This window comes from Hesperophylax consimilis, chromosome 25, assembly GCF_061612785.1.
Source record: "Hesperophylax consimilis isolate HC1 chromosome 25, BYU_Hcon_1.0, whole genome shotgun sequence".
NCBI classification, from domain to species: domain Eukaryota; kingdom Metazoa; phylum Arthropoda; class Insecta; order Trichoptera; family Limnephilidae; genus Hesperophylax; species Hesperophylax consimilis.
Window position 1 is genome coordinate 17185212 of NC_142860.1, and position 25395 is coordinate 17210606.

At 33.4% G+C, this 25395-nt stretch overlaps 1 protein-coding gene and 1 long non-coding RNA gene across 2 annotated transcripts in view; both read right to left on the reverse strand.

The window, feature by feature from the left end:
- The window catches only part of Osi24 (Protein), a 49142-nt gene extending 30857 nt beyond the window's left edge, over positions 1 to 18285 (reverse strand). The window contains exons 1-3 of the mRNA XM_089646701.1: positions 17625 to 18285; positions 6381 to 6500; positions 5553 to 5754 (exon numbers count right to left, since the gene is read on the reverse strand). Coding sequence (XP_089502827.1) covers positions 5553 to 5754; positions 6381 to 6500; positions 17625 to 18285 — 983 coding nt within the window. The remainder of the gene's footprint in view (positions 1 to 5552; positions 5755 to 6380; positions 6501 to 17624) is intronic.
- A 203-nt stretch (positions 18286 to 18488) lies between these two features.
- Positions 18489 to 25395, reverse strand: part of LOC149411599 (uncharacterized) — an 81210-nt gene continuing 74303 nt past the window's right edge. Inside the window, exon 3 of the long non-coding RNA XR_016304817.1 lies at positions 18489 to 18623. This is a non-coding gene — a long non-coding RNA (uncharacterized LOC149411599). The remainder of the gene's footprint in view (positions 18624 to 25395) is intronic.

Here is a 25395-nt window from a genome sequence, read left to right on the forward strand (position 1 = left end):
GAGGTACGTGGGTAGCGCAAGGCTTAGGTCACGTCAACCTCCCCCAAATCAATGATGAGTTAAGCTCCGCCAGCATGCCGAAAGTTAGGAGTCCACTCTACTAACCTCAAACATAAACATATACTGAAGTGGTTTGCATCAGTAACGTCAGGAGTTCGGGAGTCCCGTAAATACCCCTCTGGTTTACGTTTGTAAGAATAAGTTCGATCCAACTTCAGTTTGTTCGCCTTTGCCTCTGCAGTCACGTTACTCCAAATAGCTCCTGGCTCCAGCCTATACAGCTTCTCGTTCCAGTAGAGGTAATGACACATGTTTATCATATGTGCAATACAGAACATTTTTCAAGTCTTTCGTCCACACTCAAAATAATCATATCAATATTTAATTTGAATGAGGGCATCCATCCGACATAACGAATGTTTCCGGGACAAGAGATCTTACTCCACTTTCTAGTCATGGTCACTCGCTCTATCGTTTGTTACCTTCCGTTCGCTTCAAATATCAAAGAATGGTAGAAAATGGTATCCTCGACTTCCGGCGCTAAGAATCAGGGATATAGGAATTATCAGGTCGTGAATCTGAAATCATCCGATCTCCGTCACCTCAAACGGTTTCAGTCAGAGTCAATTCCCAACTTAATTCTAGATGACTTCTCCTTCTATAATGGGGAAAATATTTATTGGATGTGACAGGAAGGCTGTTGGAAGATCCTCGAAACAACTTCATATTTGTCACTTCACTTTCACTTGATTTTCACATTGACAACTTCGTTCTGTCAACGTGAAAATCTCCCCCATACGTCAGAAATGGATAGCATAGCCATTATCCGCTTTGTTCCTTCGTCTACCAAGCTAACTCAAGTAGGAAAGCCCTTTGGCAATCTTAGTTCCCTTCAATTAGAACTCCGTGAAAGCGTCCTCTCACCAGCTGAAAATACTCAGAACAGGGGTCTATCCAGGGTTACCATCTTAGGCTGGTCCTCCAACACCTTCGACAGAAACCGATGCTTTTACAGGATAACTCAACCACATCAAGAGCACGGGAAAGGCCGGCGCTGCCCTACTGAAATAGACGCTATTCTGGTATCCAGGGTTCCGAATTTGCCAACACAAAAAAGTCCCTACTAGGCAAGCCAATTACCAATTTCGATTCCTTCGCTTTTGTCGCTTTGATAAGATAGAATAGCATACGGAAAAGTCGTACACTTCGTCTCAAGCCAAACTTATGTGAATGAAAATTTCACTTGATAGAATAGGGAAGCCAGACAGGTGCATTCTCTCGGCGACTACCTTCAATCCGCTGTATTAATTCCGTGAATAACTTTGGTAATACCAAATATATTGAATGTCAAAGGAGAATACGAGAACATATTGTTAAATAACAGATGCTAAAGCACATAATTAAACGTTCTCTGGCTTCCTAAACCGATTGTTCATATTTTCATAGGCATCGCATAAATACTACGGTTTATATTTTATGAATTTTAGACGTTAAATATTACTACTGAAGCAATTTTAAATCATATTAATTTACGAAAAATATACTAACTCGTAACACAACTAATGTCTATTTTTCAATAAGCTAACGTATTTAGAGTAACCGCTCTTCATCCTTTTTTGTTTTGAGATGGGCAAGTCTCACAATTTATGGCCCCTTTTTGTTAAGGGTCCGGACTCCAGCCATTAAATATTATCACGAATTCTTCCGTTCAAGATTGTAACATAATTAACTATAGTTTTCAAGTTAAATACTCTTACTTCAACATACAATTGAATTATTTGGTTACCACGTATTGGAACGCAGTTATCTCTCTAAGAAATCCACAGGAAATAAGGATTAATAATTAGTTTATAATAAAACTTACCAATTCATCATCTTAGTGCATTCCAAATAATTATAAGAAACAATCACAGTCACATGCAGTAAAATACTCATGCTGTTAGAAAAACTACACTTTCTATACTAAATGATTTTAACCGCGTTCGTGTCCCGACGATGAATTCTTTGTTGACGCTTCTCCTAGCTTTTATTGAACTCGACTATCTTAAAATGTGGACGATCCTGATTATCCTTGACCGTCTCCCAAACCTTGAACCTTCGACTCTCAACGCTTTCCAACCCTGACTATCTTGACCGTCTCCTCGCACTCCTCAATCTAGACTCCCGTCCAACCCTTACTTCCCGACTCCCTTCATCTCCCCCCACCCCTTCGTCTCCTCCCCAAATCAACTCCGCCTTTCGCCATATGGCGAGATCTAATTTATGTTTCCAAAATCTGAAACTTTTAGGACAGAATCGCTCTAAAACGATCACATAGATTATAAGCACTTGAATCCGTCACATTAATTTCAGTCGTTTCAAAACCAATAAATTGTTACTTCCTAAGTAACATGTCAACTTCTTTGTCCCAAGGAATGAAACTTGATCCCCTCAGTTCAGTGGCGTGTCGGCCTACCAGTTTCTTAGTCCCCTTTCAAATTACCAACACAATCTAAGATGTATTAAATATCTTTAAGTTTTATTTTTAAATCTTCTTGCAGGATTTTAATTAAATTAAGCAACTTCCAAACTCGTCCTGTTAAAATGTTATTTACCTCGCTCGTCATAATTATAATTCATCCAAATCTTTAGAAAAATTACGTTACTATATTTAACGGCGTATTTCCTACTTAATAAGTCACTTAGTAGCATTGCTTAACGGAGTTTAATTGTTTCTTATCGACTTTGTTAGGGTTTTTTTTTATCCGCCCCAACCTGCCAAATTCGTTACTACTGCACTGGAATAAATTTGAGAATTCAAAATACCATCACGGAGGTCTCTGACAATGCAGTGCATGTTCCAATTTTTTTTGCTATCATCATAAATTCAAGCACTTGTTTTTAAAATAGCTTTAACGCCAACATCTGTTAAGTCCCTATTTCGTGAAATCAACTCAAAAATCCTTTCTCACGCCAATAAATCAATAAGGTAGATATTGCCTGTTAACCTCGATTTTTCATTAGGCCTCTCTGATTGGTTGCATTTTATCTTTTTGGCGTATGTAAAAAAAACAACACGCCCTGGTTCCCTCTAGTTCCCAGTACCTCCAATAGATGTTACCTCTGACCACGTTTTGATTGGAGAACCCAGAATTAATTTGTAGCGGTTATTTCACCGCTCCTAGAGTCATCAAAATCATAACCAGACGGCATGTGTTAAAACAGCCGAGACAGCAATTATTCTTTCGAGACTTCAATAATAATATCGGTACCATCATACGTAGACTGCTGACTTGCATATAGGGTGATGCAAACGCCCAGACAGTAAGCCGAGTCAGCGTCCTGCGAGTTCAAAGTCCAGACGCTACTCCAACCCGTGGCAGACGAGAACAAAGAAGTCGGCAGCTATATAAGCGGTGGAGGACCTGAGTACATCAGTCAGTCATCATCGGTCTTCATACCACATCACTCCAGTCAACAAGTCCGACTTGGCATACCGAGAGTCTACGCCTCGGCGTAATGGAGGAATCGGCCACCATGGCCGGTTCCCCCCACGTCACGCTTCGATCCTTCTTCACCTCAAGTCAGTCAGTCAGTAGTCAGTAAGTCATCAATCTGCCGCCAAAGATCTACTAATCTCACGAGTGACAACTGGGGGGCCCCGTGCTCCTCCGCAAAAGACACATACCCGGCTTCGCCCGTACCATCATGGACTATACTGGGACATCAACCTAGCGCCTTGTCCAGATCGTCGTCCCTGGCAAGCGCTACTCGGATTACAAGCGCCCTGGTCCCAGCGTCTCTGACCAGCGCTTCTTCCACGCATCATGACCACCACGAGGACACGCAGCATCCTCACTTGTCACACCGCGCCCGTTCAACCGCCTACAAGGTCCACCGCACCTTTGGCCGTCTCGTCAGCACTGGAGTGCCTGAAGACCTACGTTCTTCGCCAGTACCTGACCTTCATCGATTCCGTTCACCAGCGCACGGCGTCGACTCACTGACCCGCGCTTGACCACCACATCATCGCAGAAACCGGAGTATTCAACATCTGTCCTACATCATCTCCTCGTCACGGCAACTGACTCAATAAATGTATTATCCTGACTCTTAATAAACACTGCAACAACAACATCCATATCTTACATTGTCTCACTACCAATTCCCAAAAATTAATTCTTACAATAAACTGAAAAAAAATTATCCCAGGGCAAGTTCATCACAGTGGTAAATATTAAAAGCTAAGCCATGCACACAGTTCACGTCTCAGTTACGTAGCAAAGTAGCAAATATAAGAACGTACAGATTCCTTAATGTTCGGTAAAGCCATACTTCCTTGCAGGTGCATCACATGCAAAGTGCCCAGTGCCTTAAAGGCGGAAGGTTAATCTTAGATATAACATTGTTAAGCATTCTGAAATTCTCTGGAAAACCAATTACCGTGTAGTGCATGCTGTGAGCTTCAAAATGTAGGATTATACTCAGGATTTTAGCTCTTCTTGAAATAAGCTACTAACCCATCTTACGAAGTAGTTATTAGTAAGTTATTTTATATGAATACTAGCGAAGACCCGTGAAAAATAATGGGTCTCAAGATAATTGCATTCAAAAAACGAAATTTTGCTATCAAATGTTAGTAAACTTGAAAAATTAAATAACGTTATAAAACTACAAGACGCGTTATATTCATTCTAATCGAATAAAAATTAAGTTCTGATTATTAAACTGATAATCAAAGAATATTTATAATATGGGCGGGCCAATAATTATGTCCACTGGACTTGGTTCAGTAAAACCACGCGCGTTGTCTCAGTAACTTATATTCACTTTATTAATTCATCTATGAATCTGTCAAGCAAATAATGAATAAGCAATCTGAACGAAACAAATACTAATTTAGAATGAATAATTGTTATGATTAGAATAAAATTATTTAGTTTGAACACCACTTTATTTGAGTAAAATATATAAACTAACCAGTTTCAATTTAACCTTTACCTTCATCAGGGTTGTATAAAACGTATTCCTATGGATTTTATAAACAAACAGTACGTTTTATAAAAACTTTATTAAGGTTCACATTATTGTATTGTAATTAAAATTATGTATACCCACCAAGTGATTGATAAAATTGAAATTTAAAGCATTATTAAGGACACATAAACCTCTTTTGCACTTTTTCTAAATCTTGAATATTGTTTTGTTGAGAAGGGGCCAAATAATGGAGCTATATTCTGGGATACTGCAAACAAGGGCTTCATATGCTCTACGTATTGCGATTCCGAGAGTAAATGATCTCGCATTGCAAAGAACAAATCAACAATTTTGTTGGAGCGGGAGACAATGTCAGACATGGGATTTGTAAGAGAGTTTTGCTTCGAAAATCACGCCATAATCTCATTTTTGCGTTTTAATATATTTTTATTAATGTGGAATCTATTTTTTGCATGTTAATATATACATATTAAAAAATGTGTACATTGGACTTCATAATGTGATCAAAGATAATAATGTTATATTGATGATTATTTAGTTAAACAATATAAATATATTTGTGTAATTGTCATTACCTGGACATGGCGACGTTGGCCAAATCTTCCTTGTTCCCGTACAGTGCGGTAGCTGGCAAGGTGCCCAGTGTGTCTGTTTTGGGGTAGGTGTAAGATATATCGTTCTCATTGGCGTAACCCATATTGTCCTTGTAGTCGAGATCATCCATCTGCACGTGGGGCTGACCGAAATTGGAAGAAGCCCCAGAAAATTGGGATAATCCTGAAAATTAAGATTTAAAAATTCACGTTGTGAATCACATACGGCATTAATTTATAAAATAATACCAAAATTTCCACAAACAATTGTATAAACAACTCTAATAATATGATGACGCTGGGATGTCATTTTGGAAACAGAATGTAGTTTTCGGACTCAGTAAAGAAAGGGTTAGCAGAATAATTTGTTTTAATTTACTACTTTCGGCTTTTGTGGAATTGTGCTTTCGTGTAATTATTCCGTTAGTTTTCGGCATCAGAAAATTTCATACAAAATGTTGGTTTTTAGTTTGTTCATAGCTTTGATTGAGAAACTTTAATATTCAAAAAGAAACATAAAAAAATAAAAAATAAAGTAACCAAAAAAGATAAATACTAAAAGACAGAAAGATAGAAACTAACAAATAAATTAGCGAATAAAGAAAGAAACAAATGAGGTACACGCTGAAAGAAGAATAAAAAACCGAAGGAAACAAAAATAATTCATAATGGAAAAAACAAAGAAAGAAATATAGAAAGATGCAAATTGAGGATAAAACAAACAACAAATAGAGAAACAAACAAAAGAAGAAAAAAAATAGTACACGATATTCGGAAAGAATACTGAAACGATAAAAAAATATAATATACCTTTGCCGACGATCTTGCCCAGGCTGCCCAAGATGCTCGGCAGGAACATAGCGATGAGCACACTCTTGAAGATCTGCGCGCCGATGAACACGGGCAGGAGCAGCTTCTTCAGCCCAAAAGCTAGAAAGCCGAGGCCGAAGCCGGTCAGAAATGATGACTTGCCCTGTCCGACTGATGCCCAGAAAGTGAAAACAGACAAGTGCCAGTGCGTTAGTGGAGGTGGAAGTTATTGGTGAAAAGCGTTGGAAGGGCTGTCACTTTGTCCGCGTTATAAAAAGAAATACTTAAAAAATGATCTACTAATCTAAAGCAGTTGTCTTTATATCGACTTTGAAGATCTTTTTCGCCTATTTTCATGGTTGAAATATTTTGTTGCACTGGCCTTTCTCATTAAAATATTTGTGTGCTCTAACCATTAAGAACATATCTACTGTTCTTTTATGGAGCTCACAGTATATTTTTATTAAATTTTGATGACAAGGCTATTATTTAAACTGCCTTTAAATTTACTCATTGTCGTATTAAGCTGAACTCTACCGTCATTGTTTCTCTACTTCTGTAGCTGTGCTACAACTAAAACTACGATTTTTATTTAAAAATATGCATCTTTCCTACATATTTAAGGGTAAACTGGAAATATTTAAAAATCTGCTCTTTCATAGATGGCGCTTATTTAATTATTTTACTTAAGTACACGTTTTGCAAGTTATAATTTAAATTATTAAGACAGATTATTTTTTTGTGCCCGTACATTCGCAATATGAAGAAGAAAAAATAGTTTTGAGAGGCATACAAATAAAATATTAGATTCAATCACCGTTACATAATATTGCGTATGTACGGGCGCAAACAAATAATTCGTCTTAATATTGTAAATTAATAAATACTTAAATTAACGCCATCTGTGAACACGTAGATTATAATGAACTTAATTTAAAACGCTTTGAACCCTAATATTTAATAATAGCATAGACCATGAACATAACTTATCATAATGATAACTCAACATTCATCATTTTGTTTGTCAATTTTCCCAAAGATGCGATGGCTTTAAATTTTCAAGAACGACTGTCATTTAAACAAAATTCAGGAGAAATTGCTTATTTATTTTAGACGGATACTGACGAAGATAACTCTTGTGGTAATAAGCCCACAGCCTCTTTGTGCAAAATAATTTTTCAAAACCACGAACTTCTTTTGCTTTCGCTTGATCGACTCCTAGTAATAATAGATGTAGATATTTATTCTTTCTAAACATTTATAATGTTCCTCTTGATTCAATGTATGTAATCACATCTTGAGTGAATTAAAAACAAGTCTCTTTTTCTAGATATCTTCCTATCCTTACATAACCCGTGCATCTCTCACATTTTATAATGTTTGATTTTCTCGTCTAACGCTTTTTTCCTTCACTTTTCACACAATACAACTATTCCTTCTAGATAGCAAGTCACTGTGACTTTTTTCCAGCTCGATGCATTCATAACGCGTGTTAAGTTGACATTAGTCAACTCAAGAAATAAGTTGCTTATTGGTACTTATAGAGACGTATGCTTTTCAAACTTTAGTGCAATTTTATTTAATATGTTGATCAATAAAGACGTAGTATTATTTTTTTTAAATTTATTTCAATACGGCATAAGTAACTCAATCACATCTAAAAAAATTGACCAAACCGGGTTTCTTTAGATAACCGCAATTTTTTAAGCGCATCATGTGGATCCTTGTGGTTGTATTTTAACCTTACAGGAGTCGGCGTCAAGCCTACAGAGTGCATATTTCTACAAACATATGATTTGTATCATCTCCCTTTTAAAGTCTTTTTTCTTAAATAATAAAACGTATTTTTCTCCTGAAAATCATGAAAAGTAACCAAGTGGTTACAGAAATAAAATCTATTTTTTTTACTTTTTTCCGTGCTTTTAATAATAATATTTTCGTCTACAACAACGATCAGATAATCAGTATTAGTCGTACTTCTCTAAAAATACGACCGAAAACTTTCGAGACCTGTTGAATTCGATTGTTTCAAATGCACAACTCCACTATATATACCTATAATAATTTGTCAAATTATTAAAACACCAAGACCCAAAATATTGAGATATTACGTGAGCTTTATAATATATACTTTTTTACATTACTGCTTATTTTAATTTAATTAATAAAAGTGACAGCCCTATTTGCAAAAAGCTTTTTTAAATGATTGCAACTACCAATACAACCAGAATACAGCTGATAGCGCTAATGAGGAAGAGAAATAAAGCAGATACAAGGAAAAACTATAATTCAACACTACTATATAATATCATTTCTACTTACTTATTTACCAACTTCTAAGCCCATGGAACCATTGCACTACCAATTCTCTAAAATGAGTAACATCAACAAAAATATTTATGGATGATTAAAGTTGATGTTACTATTTTCTTACATTATTAATGAAACAGTTTTTATTAGTACTTTAAGCATAATGATCATATCTGAAAAATAAACAAATGGCTGAAGCGAAAAGCACAAAATTTTTAGTAAATACGGAAATGAAAATCAATTTTATTCAAAATACCTTCTTCCCCTATTTATAAATAACTTATTTTAACAATCTTTATTTAAATCTAAAAATTATCGGATATATTCATGAACTTCAGCTTAAATTGAAGTATTAGGTACCTTAAACTGCTGTTTCTACAATTGATTTTTTTAATCCTTTTCATAATCGATACTCTATTTTGTTTTCTTATTTAATTCATTGTAGTTTTTATTTCCAATTTTTATCAATAATTTATATGATATTATTATTCGAGATTGGATTCATTCACCAAACGCAAGAACCTTGTTTCTTTATGGTGAGAGAAAGCGTTTATTATTTTTCTTCATAATATGTTGTGTTACAGGTAAAAATAATTGGTTTATAAATTTTTAAAAAACATGTACTGAAATAAAAATATGTTTTCTAAAAAACACGATTGAAAATTAATACCCATCTGAACATTATTAGATTTTTTTTGTGTTGTCTTTTTATTGCTTCTATTCGAACCTTTACATACCTTATACCAAATAATAAAGGCATATGATTATTATAATATGCTTTACACATATTCAATTTCTCTTACGTTGATACATAATTCACAATTGGATTCCATATATACATAATAAATTAAGTTGTACCTACATGTCACATGTTATTGCAGTAATTTTTTGTTGAATAAATAATCATCGCCAAAAGTTGTGTGACCAAATATTTTGTTTCCAAATAAATTTGTTGTATTATATTGATTAATTTTTGGGGTTTTATGCCGTGTTACGGTACCACCTTCTTAAGCCAAAGTTTCAGATAACATTACAGTGTCCAACCCTACCACAAACGAAGGCAGAATTGAACAAGAGCCCAAAGGCTGCGTTTTCTTGTGTTATGTTCAAAATTTTATGGACATAATTGGTAGGATACTGAGAAAAGAAAGCATCAAGGCTGTCTTCGGAACCACAACAAAAACACAACACTTACTGAGGCCTGCATAAACCAAGTTTACTCTTCAGAGAGATGGTGGCTGTTCGGGATGTGACGAGGTTTTTGTAGGCTAGCCCCAACGGTTACCAAACGCCAGGAGCCAGTGAGACTATGACATCTCCAATTGGGGAATGTTGTAAGACTGAAGGTAGTGAGGAGGGGAAGGAGATGTGGAGAGGAAGGTGGGGAAGTAAGTATTCAGATCTGGTCACCGAACACGGCCAAAACCATTTTAATCGATGTTTCAATTCAGAATGGTTGTCTTATACCAGGGCGATACTCAGAGTATTTTCCTCTCTGAAACGTACGTCAAGTAATACATTATTTGAAGTGAGTTATATGTGAAATAACTCAAATTAATCAAATAAAACATACTTGCGCACACCGAGATTTGAACCCGCAACCTCCAGCTTGCTAGTCGAGAGCTATGCCCTTCGACTACGAAGGCCGTCAGCGGCCGTCGGACGATCGCCGAAAGGATATTGGAACAACAAGAGTGTAAACTCGGCCATCCTGACAAATCGGCAATTGCCAAGCATTTAATTGAAACCGGCCATTACTTTGGATTTGGACATGAAGGTCTAGGTTAGGTCTAGGAGGTAGCGCAACACGGCATAATACCCCAAAACTAAATCATTATAATTCTTTTGGCTTTGAAAATATCATATCATATCTCTCCTGTAGTTAGTTTCTTACAATGTATGTATGTATCTCCGTCTAGAAATTCGTGTATTCTGTTTTTGAATCATTTTGTACATCTTGCATCTTTGATATATATTTTGTAGATGGTAGTGTGAATTTGATTTCAGAGTATTTATCGGAATATTTTCAATACGATTCTACCGTGATTAGGTGATGATAAAATCCTATTTTAATAACACGATTCAATCAATTAATATAATATGTATGGTCATTGGTCATCTATTTTATCCAGTGATGTTCTAGTTCTTGATGTATGTGGAATGAGGTGCAAAATATGAAATGGTTGAATTCAAATGTACAGAATATTTACAATGGGAGCCCGAACCAAACCAAAGCGTAATGAAAAATTCTAGTACCCATAAATGAGGTGCGTGATATTGATGGGGGTGTTTCCTTTTCTGATATTTTTTTCTGAATTTTCTGTTCCGGCCAAACTTTGGTGATATCCGGCCATATCTTAGTTACAGGTGGCCACGCAATAGTTCCCATTGGGTACGAATTCGGTCTGTTATAAAGACTTGCAAAGCCATTGTGCCAAGCGTTTGGGTTAGCATAGCCGCTTGGCCATGTATTTCCGTAGCTTGGCCATTGCTTAGAACCGCTTGGCCAGCTGTTTGAGCCACTTTTTCTGTTTTTCGATGCATTTGGCCATATTTTTGATAATCCTGGCCACGTTTTGGATACGCTTTCCCAGTTTTTGGATATGCTTGACCACGCTTTTGTCACACTTGGCCACAGATTTGATATACCTTCTGACCACCATTTTTGGGAAACTGTTGGCCATGCATTTGCGTAGCGTGCAGCCGTTGCCCAGAGTGAAGGAAGCACTTTTGTGTAACAAAAACAAGCTGGTTAAAGCACAAAATAAAGCATAATATGATTAATGGTAATAAGTCATAACATTTATTCATAAATCTAAGAAATTAGTACATGTGTACATTAGAACATTATTTAAAATAAACACAAATTTAAATTTAAATTTAATTAAATTAAATTTACAATAAAATAAAATTAATATTAATTAAATTAAATTTAAATAATTGAATTAAGATTAAATTAATTAAATTAAATTAAATTTAATTAATTAAATTTAATTAATTGAATTAATTTTAATTAAATTTAAATTAATTGAATTAATTTTAATTAAATTTAAATTAATTGAATTAATTTTAATTAAATTTAAATTAATTAAGTTAATTGAATTAATTTAAATTAATTAAACTTAAATTAATTTAATTAAATTTAAAATATTAAATTAAATTTTAATTTATTAAATTAAATTTAAAATAATTAAAGTAAATTTTAATTAATTAAATAAATTAAAATCTATTTTAATTGAATAAATTTTAAAATATGTAAATTTTAAAAAAAAAAAGATTTTAAAACACAAGTACAATTATCAAAAACCAAAAAAAGGAATTTTCTAAAGCCACCCATGTACCTACTCATTAACAAAATTTACCTCGGATACATTTAATTGAAATTATCTTATCTTGAAACAATGTAAGTGATGGTATATACCTATTCAACCATTATCGGTAGGTATTGTACGATATAGCTTATCTAAATGTTATGATTTCTCAGAGGTAGGAACAAATTCTCAGATAGCGAAATAGTAAAAAGTACGAGTAGTTCAATTGCTAGTCGCGGCCAGCATTGACAGCCAGCAATCTATTCTGGTGTGTTTTTTCTGATTAACGTGATTTTATGATCGTTATAATTTTCTTTGTAGTAATGTAGCAATTTTTATATCTTATATTATAATGTGATTATATATTAAATTATTTTCAATTGCAAAATTTCTAATTATGTACATTCTTATTTAATAAATGTTTTAGATAATAATTATGAAGATTCCAACTAAAAAGTATTGGTTAAAATTCTGACTGATTACATTTAAAAAAAATTTATGATAATCACAAAATTTTAGTTATAAATTTTTTTCAAAAACATTAATTGTCAAGAAACGAAATGAACTGTTTTCATAAAAAGCTGTTCTTTGAATAAAAATGTCCAACTCTGCTGAAAATATTTTTTTTAAAGTTTGTTTTTAAACTCGAAAACAAAAATTTGTTTGGGATATCCAAAAAACTACAGGCAATTTACTGAGTATTCAAATCTAATTTTAGAACTACCCTAATAAAGTTGGATGTAGTTTTAAATTGATATATTATTTTTTACTGCACCTACATATATTTCCATTACCTTATAAATGTTCTAAACGAACAAAAATTACGTTTTGGCCAGTTTTAAATAATATTATAACTGGCCAAAAAATTAATATTTTACGAAAAATAAAACTATTTTATGAAAAATTATGTTTTACAAATTGAAAAATTGTTTATTTATTGCCGAGTTCCATACTTCCTAAAAAAGCACCCTTTAAACAAAAGTAAAACCCCAGGGCTGTGTCATATTTTTTGCGATTTTCACAACGTTCCGCAAATGAAACCTTTGCTTGGTATTAAATTTATTTAAACGTTCAAGTCTTTTTAACAGTGAATAAACAGTAAAGGTGATTTCATTCCTGACACGAGAACTAAATCTTCAAAGACAAGTTTTTCTAGTTGAAGTCTTTTTTATCATCATAAATCCGCCAAAAACCTAACTAATCTTTACTTCGGTAATTCAAAGGGATTGTATTTTACACGTTAGAACATTTTTTTGCAGTTTTTTTACTAAATTGTCTGAAACATAGTGGAACAAATTCAGAATAATTTTATTTTTCAATGGTAATTGAAAAATAAAAGTAATCCGTTTTTATTTGTGGATGGTGTTATTTTTATGTGTGGATGTTGTTATTTTTAATCATCAAAGTTTATTTATGCACACAAAAGAATTTGCTTTTTCATGACACTTTCCAATATTTTTGAAAATGCGCTTAAGAGACTTATAGGTAATTATTTATACTTTTTTTTTTTGTTTCCATTTTTGTAGATGGGTATATGTGAGGTTTTTTACGACAAGAAAGGAAGACACTTTCGTATTTACAAAGATTGACTAAGTAGGTCAATAGGAAGGTCAGTTCATTTCAGTGCTGGTCACTTCAGTTAATTGTAGTTTTTTTATCTGGTTCATATTTTAATTTTCTTCTAGTAAAATGCTATTTGTAAATTATTGTTCGATTTTCTTTGCTGATTGTGACCCCACGTTAGTGAAAAATTTTTTTTTTTGTATTTGAGAACTATGTCCGGATGATTTGTGAATAATTTTCAACTTTTAATTCGTCAATCGTCTTCTAATTAGGAGATGATTTTGCATATGTTATTTCATTAATAATGTTCCACAATTTGCGCGACTCGTTATTACATTCGTCTTTTTTCTTCTTATAATAGTTAGAATTTACTCTAGGCATTATTTGTATCAATGTTCTCCTAGAGGTTTACCAGTTTGTGTTAAGTAACTGTTTTTTTACTTCAATTAATCCAGTTTCTGTCTTCCTCAGGATAATTGGGTAGGGTTGTAATCTTTGCGTTTTCTTTCTCATAATGAATAACATTGTTGCATAGAAGTCGATTATGGTAGAGTTGAATATGATAGAGTTAGTTGATTTAGTAGTCTTACTGAATATGTGGCCGATGCAAGATTTTCTGTAATTGGAGACCAGCGTAGCTTTATTTTTTTTTATTTATTTTTTTATTTAGGAAGCAAACAGTCGTACGGTAAAAAATTATAACATACTTATTATCATACTTTTAAGTCCATGAAAGGCCAATGTATGTAGATATTTAGTTCTATTAGGATGGTTATATTATTATATGTCAATTTGCATATCTCCGATAAGGTGTACATTTTTGTGTATTATTTTTTTGTACATTGAGCTCATTAGAAAACGTTTCAAGAAACGGATTAATATTTGCAGCTGTTGGTGATAAGCTTATTGTGTTGAATAATCACGCACTTTGATTTTCAAACACTTTAATTTCATTGACTTCTTCAATTTAAATGTCATCTTCAATTTTCACTATCACACCATCATTCTGTCGTATAATTCAATTGGGTTGCATAGGAGATATACCAGTTAATAGTTAGTGATTAATATATATCCTTTATCCATTTAGCATTCAGTGCGGATAAATAAATCTAGGTTAATTTTTAGATTCTTAATAAGGATTTGAATTTATCAAAGTTTTTGTTGATACTTCTTATATTTGTATTTAAATATTTTTTTTTTATAGTTAACAGTTTATCTCGTTCATTCGTAGTTATTTTTTCCTTATCAATTTTAGGAGTACTTGAGTATGGTTGGTTCAGTTAGTTATTTTGTTAGATTAATTTATCCTAACCATCTAGATGATTAATATCTTGACCTTTACGAACCATTATTTTCCCATTTGTAAACCATACACATTCATACTTTTTTTCTTTCGCCAATTTTTTGGTTTTTTATAGTATGTCTTTTCGATGTGGACATTTTTTTAAACTCTTTTAGTAAATCTCTCAAGCGGTTCAATTTGTTTTTTGGAGTGTTTTGTTTAATTTTTTCGTAGTTGATTAACATGTATATAAAATATTATTAGCATACAAATACTTGCAAAATGATGTTGTCGAAACATGTAAAAAAATGGTTTGAATGGGTTTTACTATATGAGTAGTATGTAATTTACACACACTTCCTCGTAAGAACATTAATGTTTATTGGATGAAAAAATTGAACCAAGACGGAAACGTTTCCCTTAAAATATATTTTTTATTCAAAATAACTGACAAAGGCACAGGAAGAAGACATAATTTAAATTAATTACAAACATAAATTTGACAATTTATTGATTGTTCATAATAGCATTATCAACCAATACTATTAACCTATACACAAATCTGCCTTCTTTATTTTTTACATGCACGTCCATTTGTATCCTATTTTACCGTGGAACACAGATTAATTTAAATAAAAAAATGACCTATTATCAGCTCAGACACGGGGTTCCATCAAAACCAAAGTCTGAGTCTCTCAGAATCTGTGTATTCTGTACAGGGCTCGGAGATATTTTCATAGTACATAACTGCTAACATTTTACAAATCGCAATTTCGTCCCACTGTTGAATTAAAGGCTGCCTCCTGGTCTGGATACCTAAAATACTAACCTAAACAACCCATCAACCTGTATAGAAACGGATATTCCGTTCGATAGATTTCCGTATCTTAAAAAAACGGATTGCAATATTTTTCTTGTTCGCTCTGAAGAACTAGCGTCATCAATACCTTAAGGCAAAAACAAAACGCCAAACGCGCGCCCAACCTTTGAACACGGTTGTTATTTTTCACCTGGGAACGGGTCGGTTTTACGAAAATGACTGTGGGATGATTGGCCAGTTTTTAAGTTTAATCCCTCCCATAACACGGGTCCACCCTGACCCCTTGACCCATTTTCACTCCGTCTTCTCTTCAAAGAAACTCTCGACTCATATTCCCAAAGATACCACAAACCCTGAGGGAAATAATTTTTCTCAGAGCTTCATGTGGGGGGCTTATATAAAAAAAGACATTAAAAAAAGCCGTTGCTTGATTGAGTATGAAGAAATTAAAAAAATGATCAATTTAAACATGTTTTTATACAAGTTTGTATATTTTTTCACATCCTGTGTTGTTCAACACTTATTAAATATCAAATAACTTGTTTTTTTAAATCGCCTACAAGCTTTGAAGATTTGTTATTATGAAAAAAAGTGTTAAAAATAATAAACTTATTTTATCAGAATCAGATTAAATATCTGATACTTATTCTTCCGTTTACAACAGAATTATTTATATTGATAAACTACAAACAAGAAATGTCCTAGCCGAAATTTAAAAAAAATAGTTTCCACCGCTAAAAGTCTTTCTTTTACATTTAAGCGAATCTAATCAGATTTCTTTGTTATTTTGACAAAATAAAATTTTAAGCTGAGTTATTTTAGACAAAAATACGTATTACCTTTGAGGTTACCGCAGACGCTCTATATATAGCTCCTTTTGAAGATTTTTAATCCAACTACATCGAAATAAAAATTAAACTATATTTATACTTTGGTTCGATCGTAATCTTCCAATCCAATGTTGACATTTATAATAAAGTCAATGTCAAATTCCAGCTCAACATTAATTAGAATATTCATTATTGTATCTCTATTGTCATAATATATAAATATAATGTTAGAAATGCTCTTTTTTCCGGTAAAATTATAAAAAAGATGGAATACATAACCAAAGTACCTAATATTTGAATTAAAGTGTTGCAAGCGCCTAATGAAATGTACCTAATTAATTCTTGATACTTTAACATAGCAAGTTCGTTCCTTTAATGAAATAGAATAATTTTTCTACAGTCCTACTGGACTCTCTATAACAATATTTTTATAATAAAGCTTTAATATTAATATATTTATTCAGAAGCTTTACCAATTTTAAGAAACTATCGCTGTTTTTTCGTTTTGATTGACTAAAACAATCGAAAGTTCTGACCCTGGTGAAATATTTTCAATTCTGCTAGTTTATAGATCGTCTATCATATTGAAAAAAGGTTAGTAATATTGAGACTAAGGACGGGTTGTTTCACAGAATTTGAACAATTCATCAAGGCTGATTTTCAAGTTCTGTGGAAGTTCTGTTATTATTTTAATTTAGTGAATCAACTGACCAATAATCATATAATCACAGAACTGGAAAATTAGTTTTAAAATTTAATGAATTGTTCAAATTCTATGAAACAACCCATACTCAGTAATTATTTAAACAGGCTACGTGTACACAAATTTTTTCATTCGTTGGTAATGAGTTCTGACTTATGAATTTGCGGAATTTGTTATACCCTTTGAAAAATAATAAAGTTAATATTATTGTACCGTATGAAAGTTTAAGAAGGAACTCATAATTATACGCCATGTTTGCTTCAGATCTATGTACTTAACAACTCACATATATTATTGTTCCAAAGTTTTTATGATTGAACTATTTAATGATGTGTTATGATCCAGTACCAAGTATATTTAGTTAAACATGCCAATTATTATTCCACCTAAAAATATTAACTAAATATTATTTCTTTAATACTTACATTTGAAACCGAAGAACCTCGCTGCCTCTGGCAAATTAACACTGAGCACGTGATTTTGTGCAAAGGTTTTGATTTTTTCAATAACTTGTGTATCAAAACCCCTCAATTCTCCATTATCAGATGCATCATCGCCGAAAGATCTCGGAGCTCCATTTGCTGATACATTTAGATCTATTCCTCTGAGGGTACTAACAGGTTCAATTTTAACCCCTTCAAAAAGACGGTAAGAACTCTTAGACAGAGTTTGGTCGATGTATCCAAGAAGTTCCGATTCCAACTGATTTAATTTTTCATTTTTCTTTGGAGTTGTAGATAAATCAGCATCTGCAACAAGTTCGATTGCTTCTCCAATATCTCTTATTAATGATTTTTGATGGACTTGATTTTCTATTTCCTCCTTTGTTCTAATTTGTATTGCTTCTTCTTGTTTTTGTATAAACTCTTGCAAACTTGGTTCATTTGATATTGGCTTAAATTCTGTCAAATTTTCCGTCTTTTCTACTTGATCCAATTTCAAAACATTACCGTCTTTTTCTGTTGAATTCTCATTGGAATCGAATCCACTTTTCTCAATTGGTTTAGTAGCTTCAATCTGCTTTATTTCTATATTATAATCTTGACTTGATGGGATAGATGTTCTTGAATTGGCTGGTCGAAGCATTGGCGATATATTTGGGATATAATTTGAATCTAATTGTATCCTGTTAGATGAATCTATTTGATGTCCACTGCCACTCCTTCTTACGCTTGAATAGCATTGCGAATACTCAATATGAATTATAAATAAAACTAAACTGAATATAATTACTTTTGTATTAGTCGTTGCAAATGTTCTGCTTAGTGAAAACTTCACCCTATTGATTCCCCCCATTTTGAAACGTGTTTGGGTGCAAAACGTTCAAATAAATTACAATCGGTATTCGTTGGATAATTAATTTGTTAACTTATTAAAATCCATCATTCCTGGAAAAGTTGTCGTTCTTATGGATAGGATGCCATCTGGAAAGAGAAAAAACAAAAAGTTTAAAAAAAATTGAATAAAAGAAATCATCATTTGTGTTTTGATAAAAACTTTTTAGAAGTTTATGAATACATGAAAATACTTCATAAAGTTTGTATTCTACGTTTCACTTGTGAGAAAATGTAATTTATTCACTATCACTAAAACACTCCAACAGAAAAATTAGTGTTATTAAGTTCTATCGGTAGATATACTGAAATCATTTTTAAACATTTGTAACTTATTTGCTTAAACTGTTTTTTAGTTTATATTATATGCTTTGTACTGTGTGATTAATGGATAATAGTCAACAAATGCAGTAAATAAATACAATAATAGTTGACAAATGTTAAACATAAATAATAATAATATCTGTGGAAAAGCAGTTAGACGTAATTTGAATACAATAATTAGTATTGGCGATCGATAACATGGTACTTAAATACATTATTGACCTAGATAGGTTGTTGAGCTAGAAGTTTAACGTGCCGAGTTCGAAGCTCAAAGTGGGTACCGACTTTTTCTCCTTTCATAAGTTTTTAGTAATATATCGTTGTTTTATCTGGTGGTTTGAGCGATTAATCGATGCGTACCTCGATTATTAATTTATATTTATAGTTCCCATCATATGAGTCAAATAGCTACCATCTAATTAAATTGATAAGTTAATTACAATGTTTTAGATTACGTACTTACGTAGGTACTACGATATTTAATATCATTAATTATTTTACTAACTTTTGTAATGTTGCCATTATCATCAAAGTCGAAGAAGAACTGCTTTTATTTTTTTATTAAAGCACTTAATTTTTTGCGTGAACACATAACGTGCATATTACAACTCGGTGCTTGTTACATAAAAAAATCACTGCAAGATGCACATCTTATGCGTTGTTTACTATCGATCTTTTTGCTTAATTAGCGACCAACCTCTATGGTTAAATTTGTTAATGTTGAAAATTTTAATTTTTTCATTCTACACAATCGGGTTTAGTGACGATTATTAATATAAGCTATGGAGTAACCTCTGACAAATTACCTTAAAAATTATATTTATTTATTTATTTTCATGTTCTCCGTAAAACGGTTATTCACCAATACATTATGGAGAAGATTACAAATTAGACAAAAAGTATAGCAAAACACATAAAAAGGTCAGTTTCACTACTTTGTGACATACGTCAAAAGATAATTGTTAAACTGCCTGTAGGTTACGTTAAAAATGTCGATGGTCAATGCAGACTCGTTGAGCAGTTCAGTCGCTCTGTTGACTGGGGCGTTCTGATAGGCAGAAGTTCTCGCTTTTGGAGCATAAAAAAGGGTATGGGACCTTCCACGAGTATACTTGTCTGGGATATATAAGTTAATCTCTTTCAAAATAGGTGGATTATGTATAGTTCCAGAGATTATCTTAAAAAAATGTTTTCCTAAAAATATTTTTCGGCGGGCTTCTAATGTATTAAGATCGAGCATTCCTGCTAAGAATAAGGATGGATATAATATAATATAATCGGTCTATAGTAATAATAAATATATACCATACTCTTTAACCTTTGCAAATCTTACTACATTGGTACTGCAATGGGTCTTTACGGACCCTACACGTTAAAGATCTCGAACTGAGGAGTAAAAAGGGTACCAAGGGCAGTGGTGGTTTGACAAGAACAACGGTAGCTGGAGAGAAGAATATATTTTTCAGTAAGGTCCACATGGACCCCATGTAGAACTTAAGGGTTAATGCTTATACTGTGTTGGAAGTCTTCGGATGTATTAGGGATTAAAGAAAGTAACATTGATTTACTTTGTGGGTACCTGGAGAGGGGGTTAACCCGCTGAATAGCTCACCAACACGGACGTGCGGTAATAAAACGGGTATTATGACATCTGCTTACACATAGAATTTACTTCCTTTTTCATACAAAACCCTGTTCATTCGCATGGCAATTTCACCTATGGGCGTACGGGGACACGTCAAACTTTACTACACAATGAACCGATACCCGCATAGCACGAGTACGATGGAATAAACCTCCTCGTTTGTATGTCGGAAAAACCCGAGTTTGGATTGAATGAACTTTGTGAACATACACTGGAAAAAGTAGACTTGATCATGTTGTTAATCATTTTCAAGCAGGTAGATGTAGTTTGAAAGTGTATTTAATGTGGAGATTTGAATTTAAAAAATATTACATATTCAACACTCCCTTGATGTCTGATCTGAGAAAAAATAATGTTGAATGATTTTGTTATTGCAAATAATATAAGGTATATTTCCGGCAAGTTATAGGGTTGAAGATGCTTGAATTGACTTTTGCCGTGTTTGGTGAACAGATCTGAATAGCCAGCTTCTTTTCCACCTTCTTCTTCCTCATCTCCTCCCCCCTACCTCCAGCCTCACAATATACCCTAATTAGGAAATTAAAAATATGAAGGTATTATTTATTAGAAATGCTGTAAGATGGGTTCTTTGTATTATGTATGCAAGATTCTTTGTTATTTAGGTAGTGGAAAAGGGAATGAGATGGATAGGATGAAGATCTACCTGGATATTCAGATCTGGTCACCAAACACGACTGAAGCCATTTCAATTTTGAATGGTGGTCTTCTACCGGTTCAAAAATACGGAGTTTATTTAAGTGATATTTCTAGGACGAATATCTAAAAAATTAGGTGTTTTTTTTATGTAAACAGCATTTTCGGAATGTCTCGATTTATTATTAATAAAAATATACAGGGTGTCTGAGGGTAAAGCGCACTTATTTCGGGAGGTTATTCTACATGATGGTAGAAGTAAAAAAGATTTACAACTTTTTCGGAAAACCAAATTTCCATACAAAAAGACATACGTACCAAAAATCCTTAGTGTGAGGTACAAACTTACTCGATAAATTCGCTGTGAGCTTTCCGTGACAACGTTTCAAATTTGTGATTGGCCCATATCTATGGAAATCGCGTGTAAACAATTAAATATGACCGAGATTTTGACATTTACAATAAATCACAAAATCGTTTGTCAAAATTCAAAAAGAGAACTGTACTAAAATAACAAAATGTAGAAATTTTTAACGACACTTTCAACGATAAAATTATTTATAACAATAAATAACTTCACTTTATTTACCATTTGAAAACCCAAATGCTGTAACTCCTTCGATGCAATTGGATGGAGTAACATTAGCGAACTGTGACTCATTTAAGTATCTGGGCTCACTCATCCACAGAGACGGAGGATGTGCAGCGGATGTCAACCATAGGATAAGAGTGGGATGGATGAAATTTAGATCCGTAACAGGAATTTTGTGCGACACGAAAATGCCAATAAAACTTAAAGAAAAGACATACCAGACTATTGTTAGACCCGCGATAATGTATGGCTCCGAATGCTGGACTATGTACAACTCCTACTCTAGGCAACTCGAATCAGCAGAAATGCGAATGCTTAGATGGACGGCAGGAGTATCATTAAAAGATAAAATTAAAAGCTCACGCATTCGTGGTAGCCTGGGTGTCACTGACATAAACAGTAAGCTAGAGGAACGACAGTTAAGATGGTATGGGCACATAAGACGGAGACCACCAGACCACACAGTGAAGCAGGCAATGTCTATAGAGCTTCAAAGACAGTCATCCAGAGGTAGACCAAAGAACTCCTGGATGACCCAATGCTCCAAAATCCTACAAAGAAACGGCCTAGATGAAAGCGACACTCAGAACCGAAGAAGCTATAACCTGAGAACGAGAAGAGCCGACCCCAACAGCCTACCTAGGCAATGAGTTGGGATAGTGCTAGGAAGAAGAAGAAGAATAAATAACTTCACTACGTAATGTAATTGCTTTTTCATTTTTTTTAAATATTCAAAATGTCCACCTTCAGCTTGTAGACAAGCATGTAAACAAAAAGTAATACAATTTAGAATAGTACGTTGTAGCGTATCTCATCTGCGGTTTCGTGAATATGTAACCGGAGCACTTCAAAAATATTAACTTCTTTGGAGCAAACATTGTCCTTCATCAACAAATACAATGTTAAAATTAAGTCTGGAGAAAACAAACACTGAATAAAAATATTTTTTCTTTAAGAAGTCTTAATAAATACACACTAGATATGTTATTGAAACAACGCACGGTATTTATTGAGTTCAAGACTGATTGGCGGATCCTGCATTAGGCGCGGAACAGTAGTTTGATAATAACGCAAAATAATAATGTCGGCCACACACGACGAACCAATTTTAACTTTGTACATGAAAAGTACCCCTAAAAGTTTAATTTTCGAAAAAATTTCAAATTTTTTAATACTACTATCATCGAGAATCACCTCCCGAAGTTAGTGCACGTTACCCACGGACACCCTGTATAATAGTTAAAGTATCTACTGGGTGTGCAACGTTAGTTTGAAACAATTTATTTCATGAATAGCGCAGACCCGTGAAATCACTGAATATTTTAATTATTGTTGGATTTGTGAAGCTAAAAGTATTTTTTATAAAATATTTGCTTGAGAATTTTGCCTTTCAAAGAACAAGATAATTATTGTCATTTTTTTCATAATATTATCATTGATTACGTTTTTTGTTGTCAAATAGAGATCAAACAAGAATACGTTAAACTTTAAAAATTACAAAATCTGTCCAAAATTTAGCAAGAGAAATAAAAAAATTTATGGGAGAATAATTTTTTAAATTGTGAAATCGTGTAGACACACCCCCCTCCCCCTTTAGCACCTCTGTTTTATATTCTCGTTAATCATTTTTACATTACCGATAATCAACATTTGTGGCTTTTATTATTTTATTTTTTAATGTGACAACCAATACTGTACAGGAGTTAAAAGGGGCGATTTTTGAAAGTTAGAATTAATTCTTAACTTTTGAGGATAAACAAAAACTTTCATACAAGTTAAACCTAAGTTAAATCTTAAATATTTATTTAAGCAATTATGTATGTATGAACGTGTTACCGATCAGATGAGCACATTGAGCAAATAAATTTGCTGGGAAGCAATAATAAATTTTTCAAACGATTATTTATTTATTTATTTTTATTTTTATTTTTTTTTCATGTTCTCCATGAAACGGTTATACACCAATATATCATAGAGAAGATTACAAATTAAAAGGTTTACACAGGCAGTTTTACTATTTTGTCACATGCGTTATAAGATAGTTACTGAATTGTCTGTAGGTGACATTGAAAATGTCGATGGCTAATGCAGAATCGTTAAGCAGTTGAGTCGCTCTGTTTATTGGCGCGTTCTGATAGGCAGAAGTCCTCGCTTTCGGAGCATATAAGAGTGCATGGGATCTCCCTCGAGTATAATTGTTAGGGACATAAAAGTTAACCTCTTTCAACATAGGCGGATTATGTATTGTACCAGAGATTAACTTAAAAAAGTGTTTGCCAAAAAATATTTTTCTGCGGGCTTCTAATGTATTGAAATCGAGCATTCCTGTTAAGAACAACGATGGATACAGGAATGGATAGTATGTATATTTCCTCATATACAGGTAACGCATAAATCTTTTTTGTACTTTTTCTATTTCTAAGATATGGTTTTGTTCAGAAGGGGCCCAAATAATGGAGCTGTATTCCAGGATACTGCGGACAAGCGCTTCATATGTTCTCCGTATTGCAATTCCATTAGTAAATGATCTCGCATTACGAAGAACAAATCCAAGCATTTTGTTGGCGCGAGAGACAATGTCATATATGTGGGATTTGAAAGAGAGATTTGCTTCGAAGATCACTCCAAGGTCACGAATCTCGTTTTTGCGTGTTAATATATTTCTATTATCTACGATAAATCAATGATTTTTTTAATATGAAAGGGAACTTATTCTGCCGCCAATCACACCTATATAAGATATAGTAAGCTACGTTGGTGGGAAAGTAGAAAATCGATTAAAAAGTGAAGACGTACGTTTCGCTTAGATGGACATCTCAAGAATAAATTATGATTAGAATCCGATTATTCTTTCTACGAGCAACCGCTGGAAAGCAACTTTTAGTTTCAGTTTTTTATTTTATTTTAATGCCTATTTCATAATGCTTGCTAGAAAAGCTATTGTTATTTACGTCATGCCATTGATCACCGGTGGGTTTTTTCTATTCCCCGTCAATTATAGAGCGAGGACTCAAACCCTTAACTCAAGTCCGCGTATTATTGTACGAATCGCCACTTATGGTAACAAGTCTTCAAAGAGATGTTATGAAAATATTTAATTTGAACATAACAATTGTAATCAGGTACTGATTAGCATTTCGATTATTGTCTATGGGTTCTTTTGACAGCCACATATGAGCGCAACATAGGAGGATAGGGATTATTCTTGCGGGATCCGGCACTTACCTACAGGGCCCAGTTGGGCTCGGACTCTGTGGGAATGTCAAAGTGCCAAGTTGATAACCCTTGTGAATTTTAAAAGTTGAGCGGAACAAATGCTCGAATATTTTAATCCAGGCATCCGATCCTGAAACGCGGATTATTGCGTTCATGTACAAATCGCGGGTAAATACGATAAATGCGCGACTTAAATTTGAACCCGGGAAAGTGAAACGCGTGTCACTGGACACCGGGATGCGAGATTCCGTTCGAGAGGAATCCACGAAAAAGGGCGGCAATCTTCACTCGCTTCGCACGTAATACCTGACGGGAGCAGGCAATAATTGTCAATTTGTCGGATGGGTATCATATTTGAGGGCGGAATCGCCTATTTCCCGCTTTACCACACACGCCTTGCAGTCTACGCGAATACTTGGATGGATGGTAAC